General features: G+C 36.3%; 1 protein-coding gene across 2 annotated transcripts; it reads left to right on the forward strand.

Annotated features, from left to right (window-relative positions):
* The first annotated feature begins 2,167 nt into the window (after positions 1–2,167).
* On the forward strand, positions 2,168–13,092 carry LOC131070269 (DNA replication licensing factor MCM6). Of its 2 annotated transcripts, none has more exons than XM_058005779.2 (18): positions 2,168–2,334; positions 2,458–2,637; positions 3,394–3,519; positions 4,483–4,645; positions 5,107–5,300; positions 5,576–5,771; positions 5,911–5,988; positions 7,275–7,504; positions 8,001–8,115; positions 10,553–10,627; positions 10,736–10,876; positions 10,984–11,187; positions 11,302–11,463; positions 11,555–11,610; positions 11,704–11,822; positions 11,925–12,059; positions 12,305–12,435; positions 12,533–13,092. In XM_058005779.2, exons 1-18 carry the CDS (start codon positions 2,267–2,269, stop codon positions 12,674–12,676), a joined length of 2,517 nt encoding a protein of 838 aa, XP_057861762.1. In that variant the 5' UTR covers positions 2,168–2,266; the 3' UTR covers positions 12,677–13,092. The 2 variants fall into 2 exon arrangements, with proteins under 2 accessions (XP_057861762.1, XP_057861763.1); XM_058005780.2 differs by having other exon boundaries at positions 2,169–2,334; positions 11,928–12,059.
* Positions 13,093–16,331: the final 3,239 nt, after the last annotated feature.

Here is a 16,331-nt window from a genome sequence, read left to right on the forward strand (position 1 = left end):
AATTAAATAAATAAAGATTTATTTAATTAATAGAAGAATTAAGCTTAGATAATTAAATAAATTAAATATTTATTTAATTAGACATGACAATTTTGGGTATCTACATTATCAACTTGTATTCATTAATAGTAGTTCACTTAACACTCATTATTCCTAAACAACACCCATTAACATGAATTAGTGATACTTATTCTAATGCTAAACCTTTTATTTTTATTTTATGATTCAAATATAAAAAAATATGAGACATTTTTAAGTAGACAAACAAAAGAAAAAGGATACTACAATTATTATTACATGACTATATTATAAAGGGAAATAGCCTTTCCCTAAACATAATATAGGATCAAATAAAATGCACACACATGCGTATAATTATTTTTAGGCAAACAGTTTTGAATAAAATCTATGAATCGATGAGGCCACAGATGAGGGACCTCGTCTCCAATATGAATACTAAGCAATAACACTTTAGTAGGAGTCTAAACCTCAGTGGTAAGGATCATGCCATAATTTAACTATCATTTTAATACCATTGTTGGCTCAAATAAGTAAAACTTAATTTACATTAATGAATGATAGTGTTTTTAGGTTACTTATTTTGGATTTCTATAGAGGCCTCACCTTTGAAATTGTGGGTTTGTTAATAAGACCCAATTCTACCTATGGGGGATACTATTGCAGTATCATTCATCTTCTAGGGGTGCTCTTACCTCCTCCCACTTCATGTACAAGCTACCATTCCTACAATCTCCTAGCTAGGCTACTCTAGTTTTAACACTCCTCCATACCATCTCTTCCTCTCCTTCAACTTTCTCTTCCTGCCCTCCAACATGCTCCTTAAACTTCAATGCTTCTTCAACTCCACTCCTTCTATAGAGCTTCTAATTTCTCCTCGTTTTCTCTCCTCCCTTTGAGCCTCCAGTGCACTCCTCCAACATCACCTAAAATATAACTACTCTATTATTCAATCAAAGTAGGATATTGCTTCATCATGTTGGTGCTAGGATGTCACTTGAGGAGATTTAAATTGTGGTCTCTAACATGAGACCAAGAGAACCTTGGTCTCTAACTTAGTCTCCAACACGAGAACCAATTGATCCCACCCCTTTGATATATTAATAAATAATAGTTAGCAGATTAGATAATTTAGAATTAAATGACAGGGCAAGAATTTAGTGTAATGGATAACAATAGTACTGGGAACAAAACATGGATAAATTTGAAGCAATGTTGACTTTGAAGATTTGACACAAAAAAATAAATATTTAAGATGCATCTTTCATCTCATATTCTGTGCATAACTAACTCCTCTTTTGAATAAATTTTGTGGCTCTAGGTTGCTTTCACAAGCATGGATCTATTATGTAATCCATGAATTTCATGCTACTAAATACACAATTCTATTTCTTAAGTTGCTTGATTTTGTTTATTTCCAATTCTTAAGAATTGTTAATATTTTAAAATACTTCAAGGAGGTTGCGAGATCGCTATTGTACAAGTTGTCTTAGGTCAATATCTAGGAGATATTTACTTTATGACCATGCTAAAAAATGTCACACAAGAAGCAATTGTGAAAATGTCCTCGATGACACTTTTGAAGTAAATCTTGTTAATTTTAGTGCATCAAATCAAGTATTCTTGTAATAAATTTATGCACATGATATTCAATAATGTTTGTAGATGTAGTTGATGTCCAAAATGAATGCAATTGAACTTGTGTAAAACCAAGTACACATCAACAATTATGTGAAACAATTATCAATTTGAAATAAATAAGATCAAAATATATGAGAATTGATTGAGTTTTTAAACATAAATGATATAAAATAAAACAATACAAAATATTATCTAAAATAAGATAGAAAGAAAAATGAAACTCAATGTTTATTTAACATTCTAAATCAAAATGACCCAAAACTAAATGGAAATTTGGCATGGGTATGCAACTTTCTCCATTATATAAACAACATCTTATTGCCACATGGGTATGCAACTTTCTCCATTATATAAACAACATCTTATTGCCACCTCATATAAAGATGCATAATAAAATCTCCGCCAGTTAATGACAGGTCGCTGCCACATCACTTTTATTAATCAACGTGGAATGTTTTTCCCGCGTTATGTTTTGGCGGGAAAGTGTGAGGACCTAAAGAAGTCCATACTCAAATCTAGGCGAGCTCACAGTCTATGCCATTCCAAGTTACCTCCCTTTTGCGTTTCATTGCTGGTTTTGATCAATCTTCTCTCCACCCATCAAGAAATGGAAGGATTTGGTGGAGATCCAAAGGCTCAATGGGCCGAAAATCTCTTCTTAGAGTTTCTTAACACGTAAATCTTTTATTGCATCTCTGCATACTTTTTCCCCTTTTAATGCTGCTGGGTTTGTTAAATCTGCGATATTTAGAGGAGTGCGAATATGTTTTCATTCTGTTTTTCTCGGTGTGGTTGCAGGTTTTCAGTGGATATGGGTGTCTCTGCCGTGAGTGGAGAAGTTTCTGGGAGACAGAAGTTATACGAGGCAGAGCTGGAATCAATGAGAGCCAGAGAGTCTACCACTTTATATGTCGATTTCAGCCATGTCATGCAGTTTGATGACACCCTGCAGCAGGCCATTTCTGACGAGTTTCTAAGGTCTGCTAAAAGAAATTAAAAAATGTTGTTCTGTATTTTTTCTTATTTTCTATTTTCTACTGTTATTTATATCCATACTGCGAGTGATCCTTTTGGACTACCTAGTGAGGGCTTGAAGTATTTTTTAGGGTCCTGGTCTTCCTTGGTATTATGGATCTGAGTGTTTTTCCTTTGTTATGCACTTTTTACACCCAGAAATTGACCTTTTAGTCATGTCGAAAGCTCATGTTAACTCATTTCTGGATGAATATCTTTGGTGCTGCAAATCTTTTTCTAACTCTGATTGCCATGATGACTTCGTTCAGTAGTTTTCTAAGGTCCGTTTATTATTATTGGTTACAATCACTTTTTTGGCCGTGTGGTAATGTGTATTTAATTCTAGGTAACCCTCCTGATTTGAAAATACTTTCCTGTACGAGATAAGGTGATTATTCTTGCCATTCAGTCTAATCCTCGTGGGGTAACTGGGATTGCCTGGCCTTTAGTTTAAGTGTTTATCTCCTGACTGAAAATTCCTTTGCAGGCTGCTTAGAACTTAGCCTTTCTAAAAAGAATGCATTTGGGCACTATAATAGCAATCTAACATAAGCTTTACTTTCAATTGCTCCACTAATTTTGTAGGTTTTATTCTGAAAAGATGCTTAATTATGCATATTTGTGGGCTGTAATTAAGCTGTTCTGGATGTTTAACAAATCCATATGGTTGGCTGGTATTTGTTGAGGCATTAAGTGTTGCATTTGTATGATATGTTGCAGGTTTGAGCCATATCTGAGAAATGCATGCAAGAGATTTGTAATCCAGCATAGACCTACTTACATAACAGACGATGATCCCAACAAGGATGTAAATCTAGCATTCTACAATATTCCTACTCTGAGAAGGTAAACAATATTATTTCCTTTTTAAAGCAATACTCCAAGCACGCATTGCTTATGGTGCTTAAGCTGCAGTTCCGTTTTAAAAATGAGCACCTAATCAACTTTTAGTACGTCAGGGCATTATCTTCAATAACAAAATGAATTGAGGCTGAGACTTTAGATTGACAGATTGCTTGTTTCAATGTTTATCATTTTCTTTTTTCATTTAAAACCGATGGCCATTCTTCTTTACACTTAAACGAGGCTCGGGACCTGCAATATATGTTGGTATTGCTAGAAATTGTGAGAACACTAGAACTCATGGCAGGGCCAATGTATATTGTTCACATGTGAGAGGTTGGCCTACCACTGAGCTACTTGTCCCTTTCATGTTGAATTTCTCTGAAGGAGTGTAGAATTGTGACCTTCGATTGTTCAAGCCACAAGTCTTTGAGAGACCCCTTCTCAAATCCATATTTAACTCTCTATGAACAATGCAATAATCCACCTCTGAACTAGATCTTCCTTACTTTAGTATCACTTTAGAAAGCATAGTCAGTTCATAATTTGATCAGAGGACCACCCTATATGGTTAATGGGTTATCTAAATGTATATTGTTCATATGTGAGAGGTTGGTCTACCACTGAGCTACTTGTCCCTTTCATGTTGAATTTCTCTGAAGGAGCGTAGAATTGTGACCTTCGATTGTTCAAGCCACAAGTCTTTGAGAGACCCCTTCTCAAATCCATATTTAACTCTCTATGAACAATGCAATAATCCACCTCTGAACTAGATCTTCCTTACTTTAGTATCACGTTAGAAAGCATAGTCAGTTCATAATTTGATCAGAGGACCACCCTATATGGTTATTATCACAATAGCACTGCGTTTATACATGGATCTGTGAATTGTTACAATAATTTCTTAAATCGCACAGGCTTGCTGAAAATTTCAAATCTTGTAACGAGTTGTTTGCCTTTGCATAGGCTGAGAGATCTAACTACTGGTGAAATTGGGAAACTAGTAGCTGTAAGTGGAGTAGTAACTCGAACAAGTGAGGTGCGACCTGAGCTCTTACAGGGGACTTTTAAGTGTCTGGATTGTGGAGGAGTGATCAAGAATGTTGAACAACAATTTAAGTATACACAGGTATCTGCTATTCTTATACTTTTGAGTTCACTTTTGAACATGGTATATATGAATTGTGTAATAGATTCCATATTCTTCTTACATGGGCTACTTAATAAATAGCTTCTTAATTATGCTGGCGGCTGATGTCATGTTATTTGCCTGATGCTTTTGTTAGAAAGCATTTGCATTTAGCCCCATGTGTGCACAAGTTATATCTGGGCCAAATTTGCTTTTGATTTAGCAACACTTGTTATACCTTGTAAAAAATTGTTTAAGTATACACCTGAAGCCAAATTCCAAAGATGTTTTCTGAAGATATGTCCACTTCTAAAGAATATTCAGGATGTTATGAAAGATGAATTGCTGTAGAGGGAACTGTTTTTTATATTGTAGTTGCATGTCAAACATTGAAGAAACCATTGTTTGCCTTATTAATAAATCCTTTAGACATCATCTGATTATGATAACTTGATTTCCAGCCTGTCATTTGTGTAAATGCTACCTGTGCAAATCGGGACCGATGGGCCCTTCTTCGTCAAGAAAGCAAGTTTGCAGATTGGCAGAGAGTTAGGATGCAAGAAACCTCTAAAGAGATACCTGCAGGGTCTCTTCCACGGTCCTTAGATGTCATTCTCCGTCACGAGATTGTAGAGCAGGCAAGAGCTGGTGACAAGTAAGTTGTCTCTTCTGAATTTGGTTTCATAAAAAGATTTTAAAAGGTTAAATTAGTTTTTAATAAGATTGTTAGTCATCATCAGGAAGAACAATCTTTATTGGTTATATTTGGTTGCATAGGCAAATGGGCCAAACAGTGCTCTAGTTTCTTTTAGTGGTCTTGCAGCCATTTGTCTTATTATTGCCTCTTAAGTTTTAGGAGAGAAAAATGTGTTTTTAATCTTTATCTCTACTTGTTTCTAATTATTGACCTTGTTTTACTTTTTGTTTCAGAGTGATATTTACAGGCACAGTTGTTGTCATACCAGATGTATCAGCCTTGGCCTCTCCTGGTGACAGAGCAGAGTCTCGCAGAGAAGGTCCTCAAAACCGAAGTGCTTCTGGTGGGTATGAAGGAGTTCGTGGGCTTAAAGCTCTTGGTGTGCGAGATCTTTCCTACCGTTTAGCATTTATTGCCAATTCAGTTCAGGTAAAATGGAGCTTTGTATTTCCATCCCACATTAGATCATAATTTCTGCTTTAAAGATTGCATTTTGATTCAGGTAACTTTTTAAATGCTTTGGTAGTGGTCCAAATGATTTTGAACAGTTTTTTACCATCTTGTGCAGTTGCATGACAAGAAAAGAGGTTTTGATTTCAGAGGAGCGAAAAAGGATGGTGAGGAGGATGATACACCCCACTTCACGGTAATTTCCCCCAGAAATTGTTTGAGGTTTCTCCTATTTACATTTGGACATACTTTGACGCTTGACCATTCTAATTGAATTTGAAGTCTTTACGTTCCAGGTTTTAGGATGAAAACTCCTTTTGATCTAGCCCCAAGAAATGTGTTTGATTGTTGATTTGAGTCTGTTTTATAAGTTTTGTTGAAAATTTGTGTTATAACTACAACTTATAACAGTGTAGTCACCAACAGATATGGTAATTGTAGTCAGTTTCCATTCCCACATATGCTTATTTATCACGTCTTTTCCATTATTAACATTTTTTAATTTTCTGAGTATGGTTTGTAAGAAGTTTTTAACAGGTCACCTATGGAACGTACCTTTATATTTTATTTGGCAATTGACTTTGTATTTTCAATCAACCAGTTGAGGGTCTGTTATATTTCTCAGATTTTTTAAGCGTTTCCTATAGCCATTTTCTGTATATGCTCAATTGTGGTCAAGTTTACCATTTTTTACATTTTTAGTGCCATCCCAATAATAATCTTTGACTGCACCTCCTGTATTGTTTACGATGTATGTCACTACCTGCCTTCTGTGTCTGGTTTCCAATTTAGTTAAACTCATCTATAGCTTTGGGTTAATTTTTAATCTATTTTCACATGATAATGATTATGGATATGTCATTGTATATCATTCCGCCTTTATGTTGTAGTATACTATTACTAGCAGTTAGCATTTTTCTTTTAATTTCCTTGTGAAGATGCAAATTGAATATGGGTCATCTTTACAACATCAAGGACATTCCTATCTTTTGTCATAGACAATCTATATTTTTCCGCATGTTTTTCCTTTTTGGGCTTCCTAAAGATTCTTAGTATAAGCTCTGAATCTCAACTTCTGTTGTTTTAATTTCTTTTTTACACAAATGCAATCAATTATTAGTGAGGCATGCCTCAAATTCTGCTGTTAATACTCTTGTCCTAATGATTCAAGAATATCCTCTGGATTGATAAATTGGATTCATGTTTCAAAAATCTTATCATTTTCATAAAGCTGTTGGAGTATGGTTTTATACATTGGTTTATATTACATTTCATGAGAAGTTGAGGCCCTGGATTTTATTTAAGTATTTGAGAAGAGAGATCTTAGGTGTCAATACCTGATTGTTTCTTGTTGTTTGAGAAAGAGAGGCCGAGCTCTTGAACCCATTGCTTTTATCAATCATTTGAAGAAATATGCATTTTAGGTCACAACCTTTATCTTTCCATGAAAGAAAAAGAATAATGGTGTCTTGGCTTGGGCAGATGGAAGAACGTGATGAGATACAGCAAATGAGAAGCACCATGGATTTCTTTAATAAATTGGTAGAAAGTCTTGCACCGACTGTGTTTGGCCATCAAGAGATCAAGCGAGCTCTGTTGCTTATGCTAATAGGTGGTGTGCATAAGCAGACTCATGAGGGCATCAATCTCAGAGGGGACATCAATGTGTGCATTGTTGGAGATCCCAGTTGTGCCAAATCACAGTTCCTCAAGTATGTTTCTTGTTTTGAAATATGTATCTGAATATGAGCATGTTTCTTGTTAGTGGTAACTGAATTGCTGGCTAATATTTCTATTTAATACACTCTGAAAGTCTTGATCTTCATAGATTATTAAATATAATAAAATGATTACAATTTGTAGCATATGCATTAGTAATTATGTGGCAACTTGTTTTTTTTATCAGCTGAATAAACTCCATATATGAACCACCAAGGGCCACACATTCTCAAATGCATTTGTCTATTAGACTTTTTTAACTAGGGCTCAATGGTGGCCAAAACAAATTGCATTTTTTACATTCTCCTGAATATAATTTTAAGAGATATATGATGTATGGTGCTGTTTAAGTTAGAATTTTCTCTTGTACAGTAAGATACAGCTGCTAAAGTTGTAAACTGTAGCATATACAGATTCAAGTCTCTGTAATTACAACCGAACATTCTCTGTGTTATAATGAGATGCAGTGTTTTACCTTGAATGTTGCAGGTATGCATCAAGCATTGTGCCTAGGGCTGTGTACACCTCTGGTAAATCATCATCTGCTGCTGGGTTAACTGCCACAGTTGTGAAAGAGCCAGAAACTGGAGAGTTCTGCATTGAGGTAGATCCATTTATATCAATTTGTTGGTTTTAATTAGGTGCCTTGGAGTAAAATGGCAAAAAGTGGCCAGTCTACAAATCAATCTAATACAATATGTGGGCATAAAATATTCTGGAGTTCAGCATCAACAAAAATTCTATTTGCATTAGCCAATAAAAGAAGCCTGCTTAAACATTGCAAATATGTTCAGACGACCAAATACTTAGGTCTTTTTCTTCTATAATTCTTTTTAATTCTTTAAATGTTTCAGATGATTGCAGTTAATTAACTTACTAATCTCAATTTTGTTTGGTCCACTTCTAATAAAGAAAACTATTTGGAAATGGATTTGTTTGCTTTGTTAAGTTATGACAATGATAGTGATGCTATCAAAATAAAAAAACCAGAATCTGTTCAACAAGAAATCGATAATTAGATTGATTCCGAGAGTTTAGTGAGATCAGCTCAGAGAGGGTAGGGTATGTGCAACCCTTCATTTAAGTGAGTGTTTCTCTAAGCTTGTGTTGGATAAGTGTTGTATACTTTCGATGTTTAATAGTCTAGATGGGATCAATAGTCTTGATGGGATCTCTGATCAGTCTTGCTAGTTGATCCTGGGGTTTTTGTTGTTGTTATTAGGTATTTTCTTTGTTCACCCATATTTTAAATCGCTCATGTTTATCTTTTGCATGAATTCATGCAATGTGTAAAACTGCTTTTGATGTGCCTATTTATATCTACACATCCTTAAGGGTCAAGGATATTATTCTGTGAAAATATGGTCAATCTTGTTTCGATCAAAAATATTATCTTCGCTTCCAATATTCTGTTTATTTTTTAAATTTTTGTTTATATTTTCAGATTGTATATGGACTAATTAATGTGTATGTTTATTGAATATCTTCTTCTCTACAATTTGAGGATGGAAGGAAGAGATGTGGAGATGCAGTTTGAGGGATGTTAAAGATTTATATTTATTTTGGGATGGCAGAGGCCTGCTTTTAAAATAGTTTGTAAAAATTAATGTTTGAATTTCTAAATAATAATAAATTACAAATGACTTAATAAGGCCAAAGGAAGATGAAATTTAAGAAAAGACATTGCACTAAACGTGCAGTGATAATCCTTTATAGAATAATCCGTCTGATAAGTGCAGGGTTATTTTTTGGGCATTGCTTATTAATCCCCTGCTGAGTTACTCTAGGTGAGCTAGTTTTAAGCAAGTGTTCTTTGCCTGCCACTATCTTCTGGCTAATATAGTCCAGCAAAGATCTTGAGTGCGCTTTTCCTCTATTTTTTTCTAGCTTTATAATTGAATAATCTGTGTGGAAATATCAATTATTTAGTGTTAAAAGTTTTTGGATTTATGCTACACAGTTTCAAAGAATCTTTTTTCTGATGAGTGTTTCTCCAAGCTTTAAAACACATCGTGCTCTTTCTAATTGCTGATGAAGTGGTATGTAGGAGATGTCTTGACGCCCCTGGGATGATCAAGGGATGCCAGTCCATTCCCTGTGTGATCCCCTTTTGGGTAGTGGCCCTTTTATTTTTTCCGCTGATTTTTGGAATGGTATAGGATGCTTCTTTTCTGCTCCAAGTCCACAATGCCCTCATTTATATGGATAGCTTAATTACCTGGGGGATGTGTCCTTGGGGTATGCTTATCTAAGCACAGTCAGGTATGTGGGGGACCAAATACAACAGTGGACAGTGGGCTTTAAAAAACCCTACCTCATTCCTTTGCAGGTATTGGGCTCTTGTATGGCAATGATGGAGCTTGCAGGTGTTTCTATAAGCCAAGCCCGCTTTACTGCTGGCTAACAGCTACTTACCTAAATGCAGGAAGAGTCACCTCAACCTTTAGCGTGGGGGCCTCGTAAACAAATGCATTTTGGACCTTGAAAAAATCCAGTATTGATCCTTTCTACGTGTTGGCCCTTAGCTCACGGACCAAATGAGACTTTAGTATGAGTCAAGTACCTTCACCATCGGCCCCATGGCCACTTAACCCAAACAAAAATTGTAGGACGAGTCATCTCAGCCTTCAAACAGTAAAATCCTATTAGTCTCACTTATCCAGCAAGAGGATTTGCTCTTTTGTTCTTTATGTCATGGTCCCAGGAAAGGGTATTCACTCAAGTAACTTGTTTATTGGGGATTGGTAAACCTTCCAATTGTGACAACCGCATTGCAAGGTGATTGTTTTCATTTGGCTGAAGTGGTGATGGCTGGTATAACATTTAAATGTAAAAATGTTTACAGTTTTAAGTAGAAACACTTAATTTTATTTCAACTTTGCTGTTATTTTGTTGTTGGTGTCAAACCATAACATGCTAATAAATTTCATGTCATGTGGGTATTTGCTTTCTCCAAATACATAATATGCAGCATTTGGTAGGCAATATTTATATTTACATTGTGTTTTCACTGATAGTAAAGTTTATGTATATTTTATTAGGCTGGAGCTCTGATGCTGGCTGACAATGGAATTTGCTGCATAGATGAATTTGATAAAATGGATGTCAAGGATCAGGTAAAATTTAGCATTTGTTATGGATTCATCTTCTGCTATCGTTCTCAAGCAGACCTGAATTTATTTGGCTTGCTACTGATCCACGTATTCAATATTTGCAATTTAAAGGTTGCAATTCATGAAGCCATGGAACAACAGACAATAAGTATTACCAAAGCAGGCATTCAAGCAACATTAAATGCTCGCACCTCAATTTTAGCAGCTGCAAATCCTACTGGTGGACGTTATGACAAATCAAAGCCCCTAAAGGTATTGTGGAAAATCACATAAGGCCCCTCTGTTAGTATATTTATTTAAACTCAAAGCTGTAGCATGTTAAATGGATCGGGTTCTCATTGTGCTATTTAATTTTGCAGTACAATGTAGCACTTCCTCCACCCATTCTATCCAGGTTTGACCTGATATATGTGATGATAGATGAGCCTGATGATCAAATAGATCACCATATTGCAGATCATATTGTTAGAGTTCACCAAAAGCATGAGGAGGCTTTGTCTCCATCATTTACCACTGCACAAATTCAGCGCTACATTGCTTATGCGAAGACAGTAAAACCCACTGTATGTCTTTCTGCCCTAGTTTCTCAAGATTATTTGACCTTTTTTGACATGCCTCTAGCAGATCTTGACGTTCTGTTTCTGTACTTCAATTTCTGTTTCTGGGATTTGATACAGTTGGGTCCTGAAGCAAGAAAGGTTCTAGTGGATGCATATGTATCCCTAAGACGAGATGATGCTGCACCTGGTAGTCGGGCTGCGTACAGAATCACAGTGAGACAATTGGAAGCTTTGATAAGATTATCTGAGGCCATTGCTCGTGTTCACCTAGAGTCCGAGGTATAATGAGAAGATTTTTAAGTCCTGAAAAGTAAGCAGTTGGTATGTCTTTGCCTCTAATTGTCATTTGTTGATCTTGAAATGGTACCAGGTGCGGCCAGCCCATGTTCATATGGCAACAAGACTTATAAACACGTCCATAATCAGGTTGCTTTGAATTACATGAGGTTATTTCTTGTATTTTTAAACTTTAATGCAAGCCTTTGTTGAGTTATGAATTTCAACATGTCCCTGTTACAGTGTTGATTCAAAGGAGATTGATCTGGCTGATTTTCAAGATGATGACAACAATAATGAGCAACAGCCAGGTTCTGTAGCCCAGGAAGACCAACAAGAAACAAGGGATAATCAAGCTCCAGGTAAGTGCTTAGAATTCTGCAAACATTATACCATGGTTTATTTGATTCTTGATCAAATGCTTGGTTTTGTTGAGTCTCTTATACCGAGTTGTTTCCTCTTAGAAGGGGCAGCAGCACCAGCAGCAGAAGCTGGCGACCAACCAAAGCAGAAAATGACAGTAACATATGAGCACTTCCAGAAGGTTACTCGGGCGCTTGTCATGCGACTAAGACAACATGAAGAATCTGTTAAAGATGGTATTGTTGATTGTTTATATCTGTTTTCCATATTTTTAATGTAGATAAACTGCAAACAATCTTTCTTTCTTATAGTCAGAAAGAAATGTAATGAACCATACATTAGTTTTCTATTTAGATGGCTTGATGGCATCTTCATGACCTCAGATTGCTGTTTTATTTATTTCATGTTCTGTTTTATAGTTCAATCTCATTATTTTGATGCTGTAATCGGTTCCATTCGTTCAATTATTTGGTGTCTGCAGATGGTGGCTTGGCAGGTCTAAAACAAAAAGATTTAGTCAAATGGTACATTGAAGATCTGAACGCAGAGAGAGTTTTTGATACCATCAGTGCATTGTACGAAGAGGTGAAATGCGTGAAGTCTATTATACAGGTACAGGAGATGTTTAATGCCAATTTAAATGTTTGCTCCATCCTTTTCATAGATCATGCAAAACATTAACGGGGCTGTAATATTATATGGTCTGCAGCATTTGATAAATAGAGAGGGGGTCCTCTTGGTTCTGGATGATGGACCAGAGGGTCCACCAACAACTGGGGCTGAAGCTTCCGCCCAGTCAAAGCACAATGATGAGAGGATATTAGCAGTAAATCCCAACTATGTCTTGGAGTAGATACCACCCTATATCAAGTGCAGAATGAATTCTCAAGTGAAGCAAATATTCAACCAAAGCTTCTTGCCTCAATGGAGTTTCATTTTACAATGCAAGCAATGGTGAAAGCATAGAAACAGTTTTGTACTGTTTCAAATTATGATTTTAGATAAAACCTCAAGTGTGTACATTCTCTTATGGAAGGGATTGTGTGGCACATGGTCTCTTGTTCGAATTCTTTCCCTAGAGAAGTTCGAGCAAAACCTATCTGTACAATGTTTTATAGGCCTCGAGAGATTTTCAATTTTCCGGACAAGTACCCAGGTGACATCTCTATGTAGAGGGGGAGAAGCAGATTCAAAGCATCTACCCCCACAAATTTAATCAAGTTTTGATGCTATTTGAAATATATCTATTTTAGTAAGCTTTAAATTTAATTTGTATGATAAATAAAACCCTTCCTAAAAAGTGTTTTCTTTTTCATATATTTTAGTAGTTTCATTTTTCTTGTTAAGAAGATTACAATAATATCAGGATGTTTTCACAACCTGTAGGTATATTGGGATTATGAGTTTAAGCTGCATGAATAATCAATTTCTTTTGGCTTAGAGTCAAGGATTGAGCTGTATGGACAATAACAGCCTCGTCGGGCTTAGGAATATTACTAAGTGGATTTGAACTTTGGTAGATTGCGTGATAAAGAAACATGTCAATTGTGTTCTTTCAACTAAACTACAATTCTCTGATTTGTACTTAATTTTAGATGAGTGAGCTCAAATGTTTGAGATGACAAACCGAAATGTTGCATGATTGTTCAAGTTTGAAAACAAGATTTAAAACTATGAAAGACAATTAATGTTGAATTTAATCACAAAATCTTGTAAAATTGATATTTGCTTAAAACTATGTACATTTTAAAAATTATGTAAAGAACTAATATAAATTTTACCCTTCTAAGCTTTTCACACTTACACCATCTACTGTACGGTAATCCTTTTACATTTAACCGTTGTTGCAGGTATTCCTTTGAAAGGAATGGAATATTGTACATTGTAGGTTGTCGATCAACCCCTAAGAATATAAAGTATTTAGCAAATACTGTTTTTATGCTAAAATGACTAGATGGTGTCTGAATCTGCATAAGATGCATTTGTACCATGTGCTGTACGGTATAATCATAAGGGAAAGTGTAATCCTTTTACATTTAACCGTTATTGCAGATATTCCTTTAAAAGGAATGGAATATTTATATTGTACATTGTAGAGTGTAGATCAACCCTTCTAAAAATAAAGTATTTAGCAATACTGATTTTATGCTATAAAAAAGACTAGATGGTCTCTGTATCTGTATAAGATGCATTTGCAAGGTGCATGACAACATTTTCCAAATGAAAGTAGCTTCAACCTGGTTATATCAGTTACAGAAGTGAATGGATTTAAGATATGTCAACAGAAGCTTTCAGGGGACACAAGGGTCGGTATATTTTGTAGTTGCATATCTTGCGCATTAGGCCCTCTTAATGGACTGTTTTCTAATAAAGGTGGAATCTGTAACATAGCTATGATACTCTTTCTTTAAGTAGCTATTGATAAATTCGCTCCTTGAGATCATGACCAAGCCAGATGCTAACTTTGCGTGAGGGTCACATTCTGGAGGCTCGAGAGGGGTATATCTTCCAAACGTATGCTGTTTAGCTTTATACACCTCGATTTTGATCTTATAAGCAAGCATGGGAATATAAACTGAACCATGTCAATACATTGTACTCTCAGAGCAGTGGAAAACTAGGCGCATATCATGGGGGTGGTATTAAAGAGCTATGACCATTGGGAAGGAATATCAATTATGATTACATGATTTCGTATCAATTGTGCTATGATCATTGGGAAGGAGGTGTTCCCCGTTAGGTTATCTAACATCATGTTACGAAGTAGTATGGAGGCCGTAGATACATTTTATGATTGTCAGAGACCATTTTTTCTCATTGAACATGCAATGCAATCTGAGAGAAACGGGTCTAGAACATATTCGAACAGCAATATCTTCTTTCGGCTAGCCAAACTTGAGAAAGATAAGAATCCGAAGCAGTCTTCACAACGTCACAGTAGAAATCTGTTGGGAATCTTAGTAGGGGGAGTAAGACCGGTGTCATATGGAGGGACGCATCTATTCCGGCTCCAAAAGTGATCTGTCGTACCAACGAAATGCATCGACATACATGTTCGAGACATGCATACCATGCCAATTTGGCACAGCCGTCGGACCCACAAAAAATGACGTGGACTTGTCTTGGACTCGTCTATTTCAAGCGTCGGGGCCCACGTGAAACTACGTGGACATGTCGGAGGACGATAGATCCTGGACCGCGGCTCGTGGCGGTGTGTTGTGCATAACACGCACATTAAAAGCCATGAAAAACAAACAACCGGCGACAACTGTAGATGATCGCGTTCGGATGATGTATGTGTTAGTGACAGGTGGCTTAGTCCTTAGTCAATCGCAGCCGTTCATTGAAAAATTGATGATGTACAACGCGCCACTAACACGCGTGTTAGGCAGACTGTACTACCTCGTGCCATTTTCTGCCTCATGTGGAAAAAAGGACTAATGGGACTAATGCAATTGTAGCCGTTCATTGAAAAATCGATGATGTACAACATGCCAGCGTGTTAGGTAAACCGTACTACGCGTCCCTGTACCTCCGTTTTTAGAATACCTCGCGCCATTTTCTGCCTCATGTGGAAAAAAAGACTAATGGGACTAATGCAATCGCATCCGTTCATTGAAAAATCGATGATGTACAACGCGTCACTAACATGCGTGTTAGGTAAACTGTACTACGCGTCCCTGTACCTCCGTTTCAAAAAACCTCACGCCATTTTCTACCTCATGTGGAAAAAAGGAGGACTAATGGGACTAATGTGCGATTAAAACAAGTGTCCTCATTGTTGAAGTCTTCTATTATTGTTGAAGGGAAAGAAGGGTTTAAAAGAGGCAACGAGTTATTATTGAAGGACAACCTGCGTTGTTGAAGGAGGTTTTGTCTTCTGCTATTGTTGAAGGGAAAGAAGGGCTTGAAGAAAGAGGTAGCGAGTTATTATTGAAGGGCAACCTATGTTGTTGAAGGAGGCTTCATTTTTGAAGGTTGTCAGGTATGTGGACAAGTCGTCTTTTTTTTTTTTTTTTGGTTTCAATTCTTTGTTTTTGTTTTTTATTTTGCTTTATATGCAGTGGGAAAATTTTCTTGTTTTGCTTTATATGTAGTGGGAAAATTTTCTTGTTTTGTTTTAGTGGGAAATTATTCTTGTTTTGCTTTAGTGGGAAATTATTCGTGTTAGGGTTAGATATTGCGCGAGACACGTGTTTGTTAGCTCCAAAAAGCCGTGGTAAAACGCGCGACAAACGTGCATGTTAGTCTCACTGTACTGTCGTTTTGGAGCCAGAATAGACGCGTTCGCCGCATTAGGGTTAGAATTGGTGTTAGGATGTCCGTGTCTATTTGGTCTGTCATGTCTGGGCAAAGCTATTCGGACTTTCTTTTCGCTATAACCTTCACATTTGGCGACATTTCCACTATTGCGCTTTTCGGTATAAGTCTTACCGATAGCCTCATCGGTTATCGACAAGACAATTTTATGCTTTTGCTGCTTATGTTCACTATACCGATGAGTCTTA

Source organism: Cryptomeria japonica, chromosome 3 (assembly GCF_030272615.1).
Source record: "Cryptomeria japonica chromosome 3, Sugi_1.0, whole genome shotgun sequence".
NCBI classification, from domain to species: domain Eukaryota; kingdom Viridiplantae; phylum Streptophyta; class Pinopsida; order Cupressales; family Cupressaceae; genus Cryptomeria; species Cryptomeria japonica.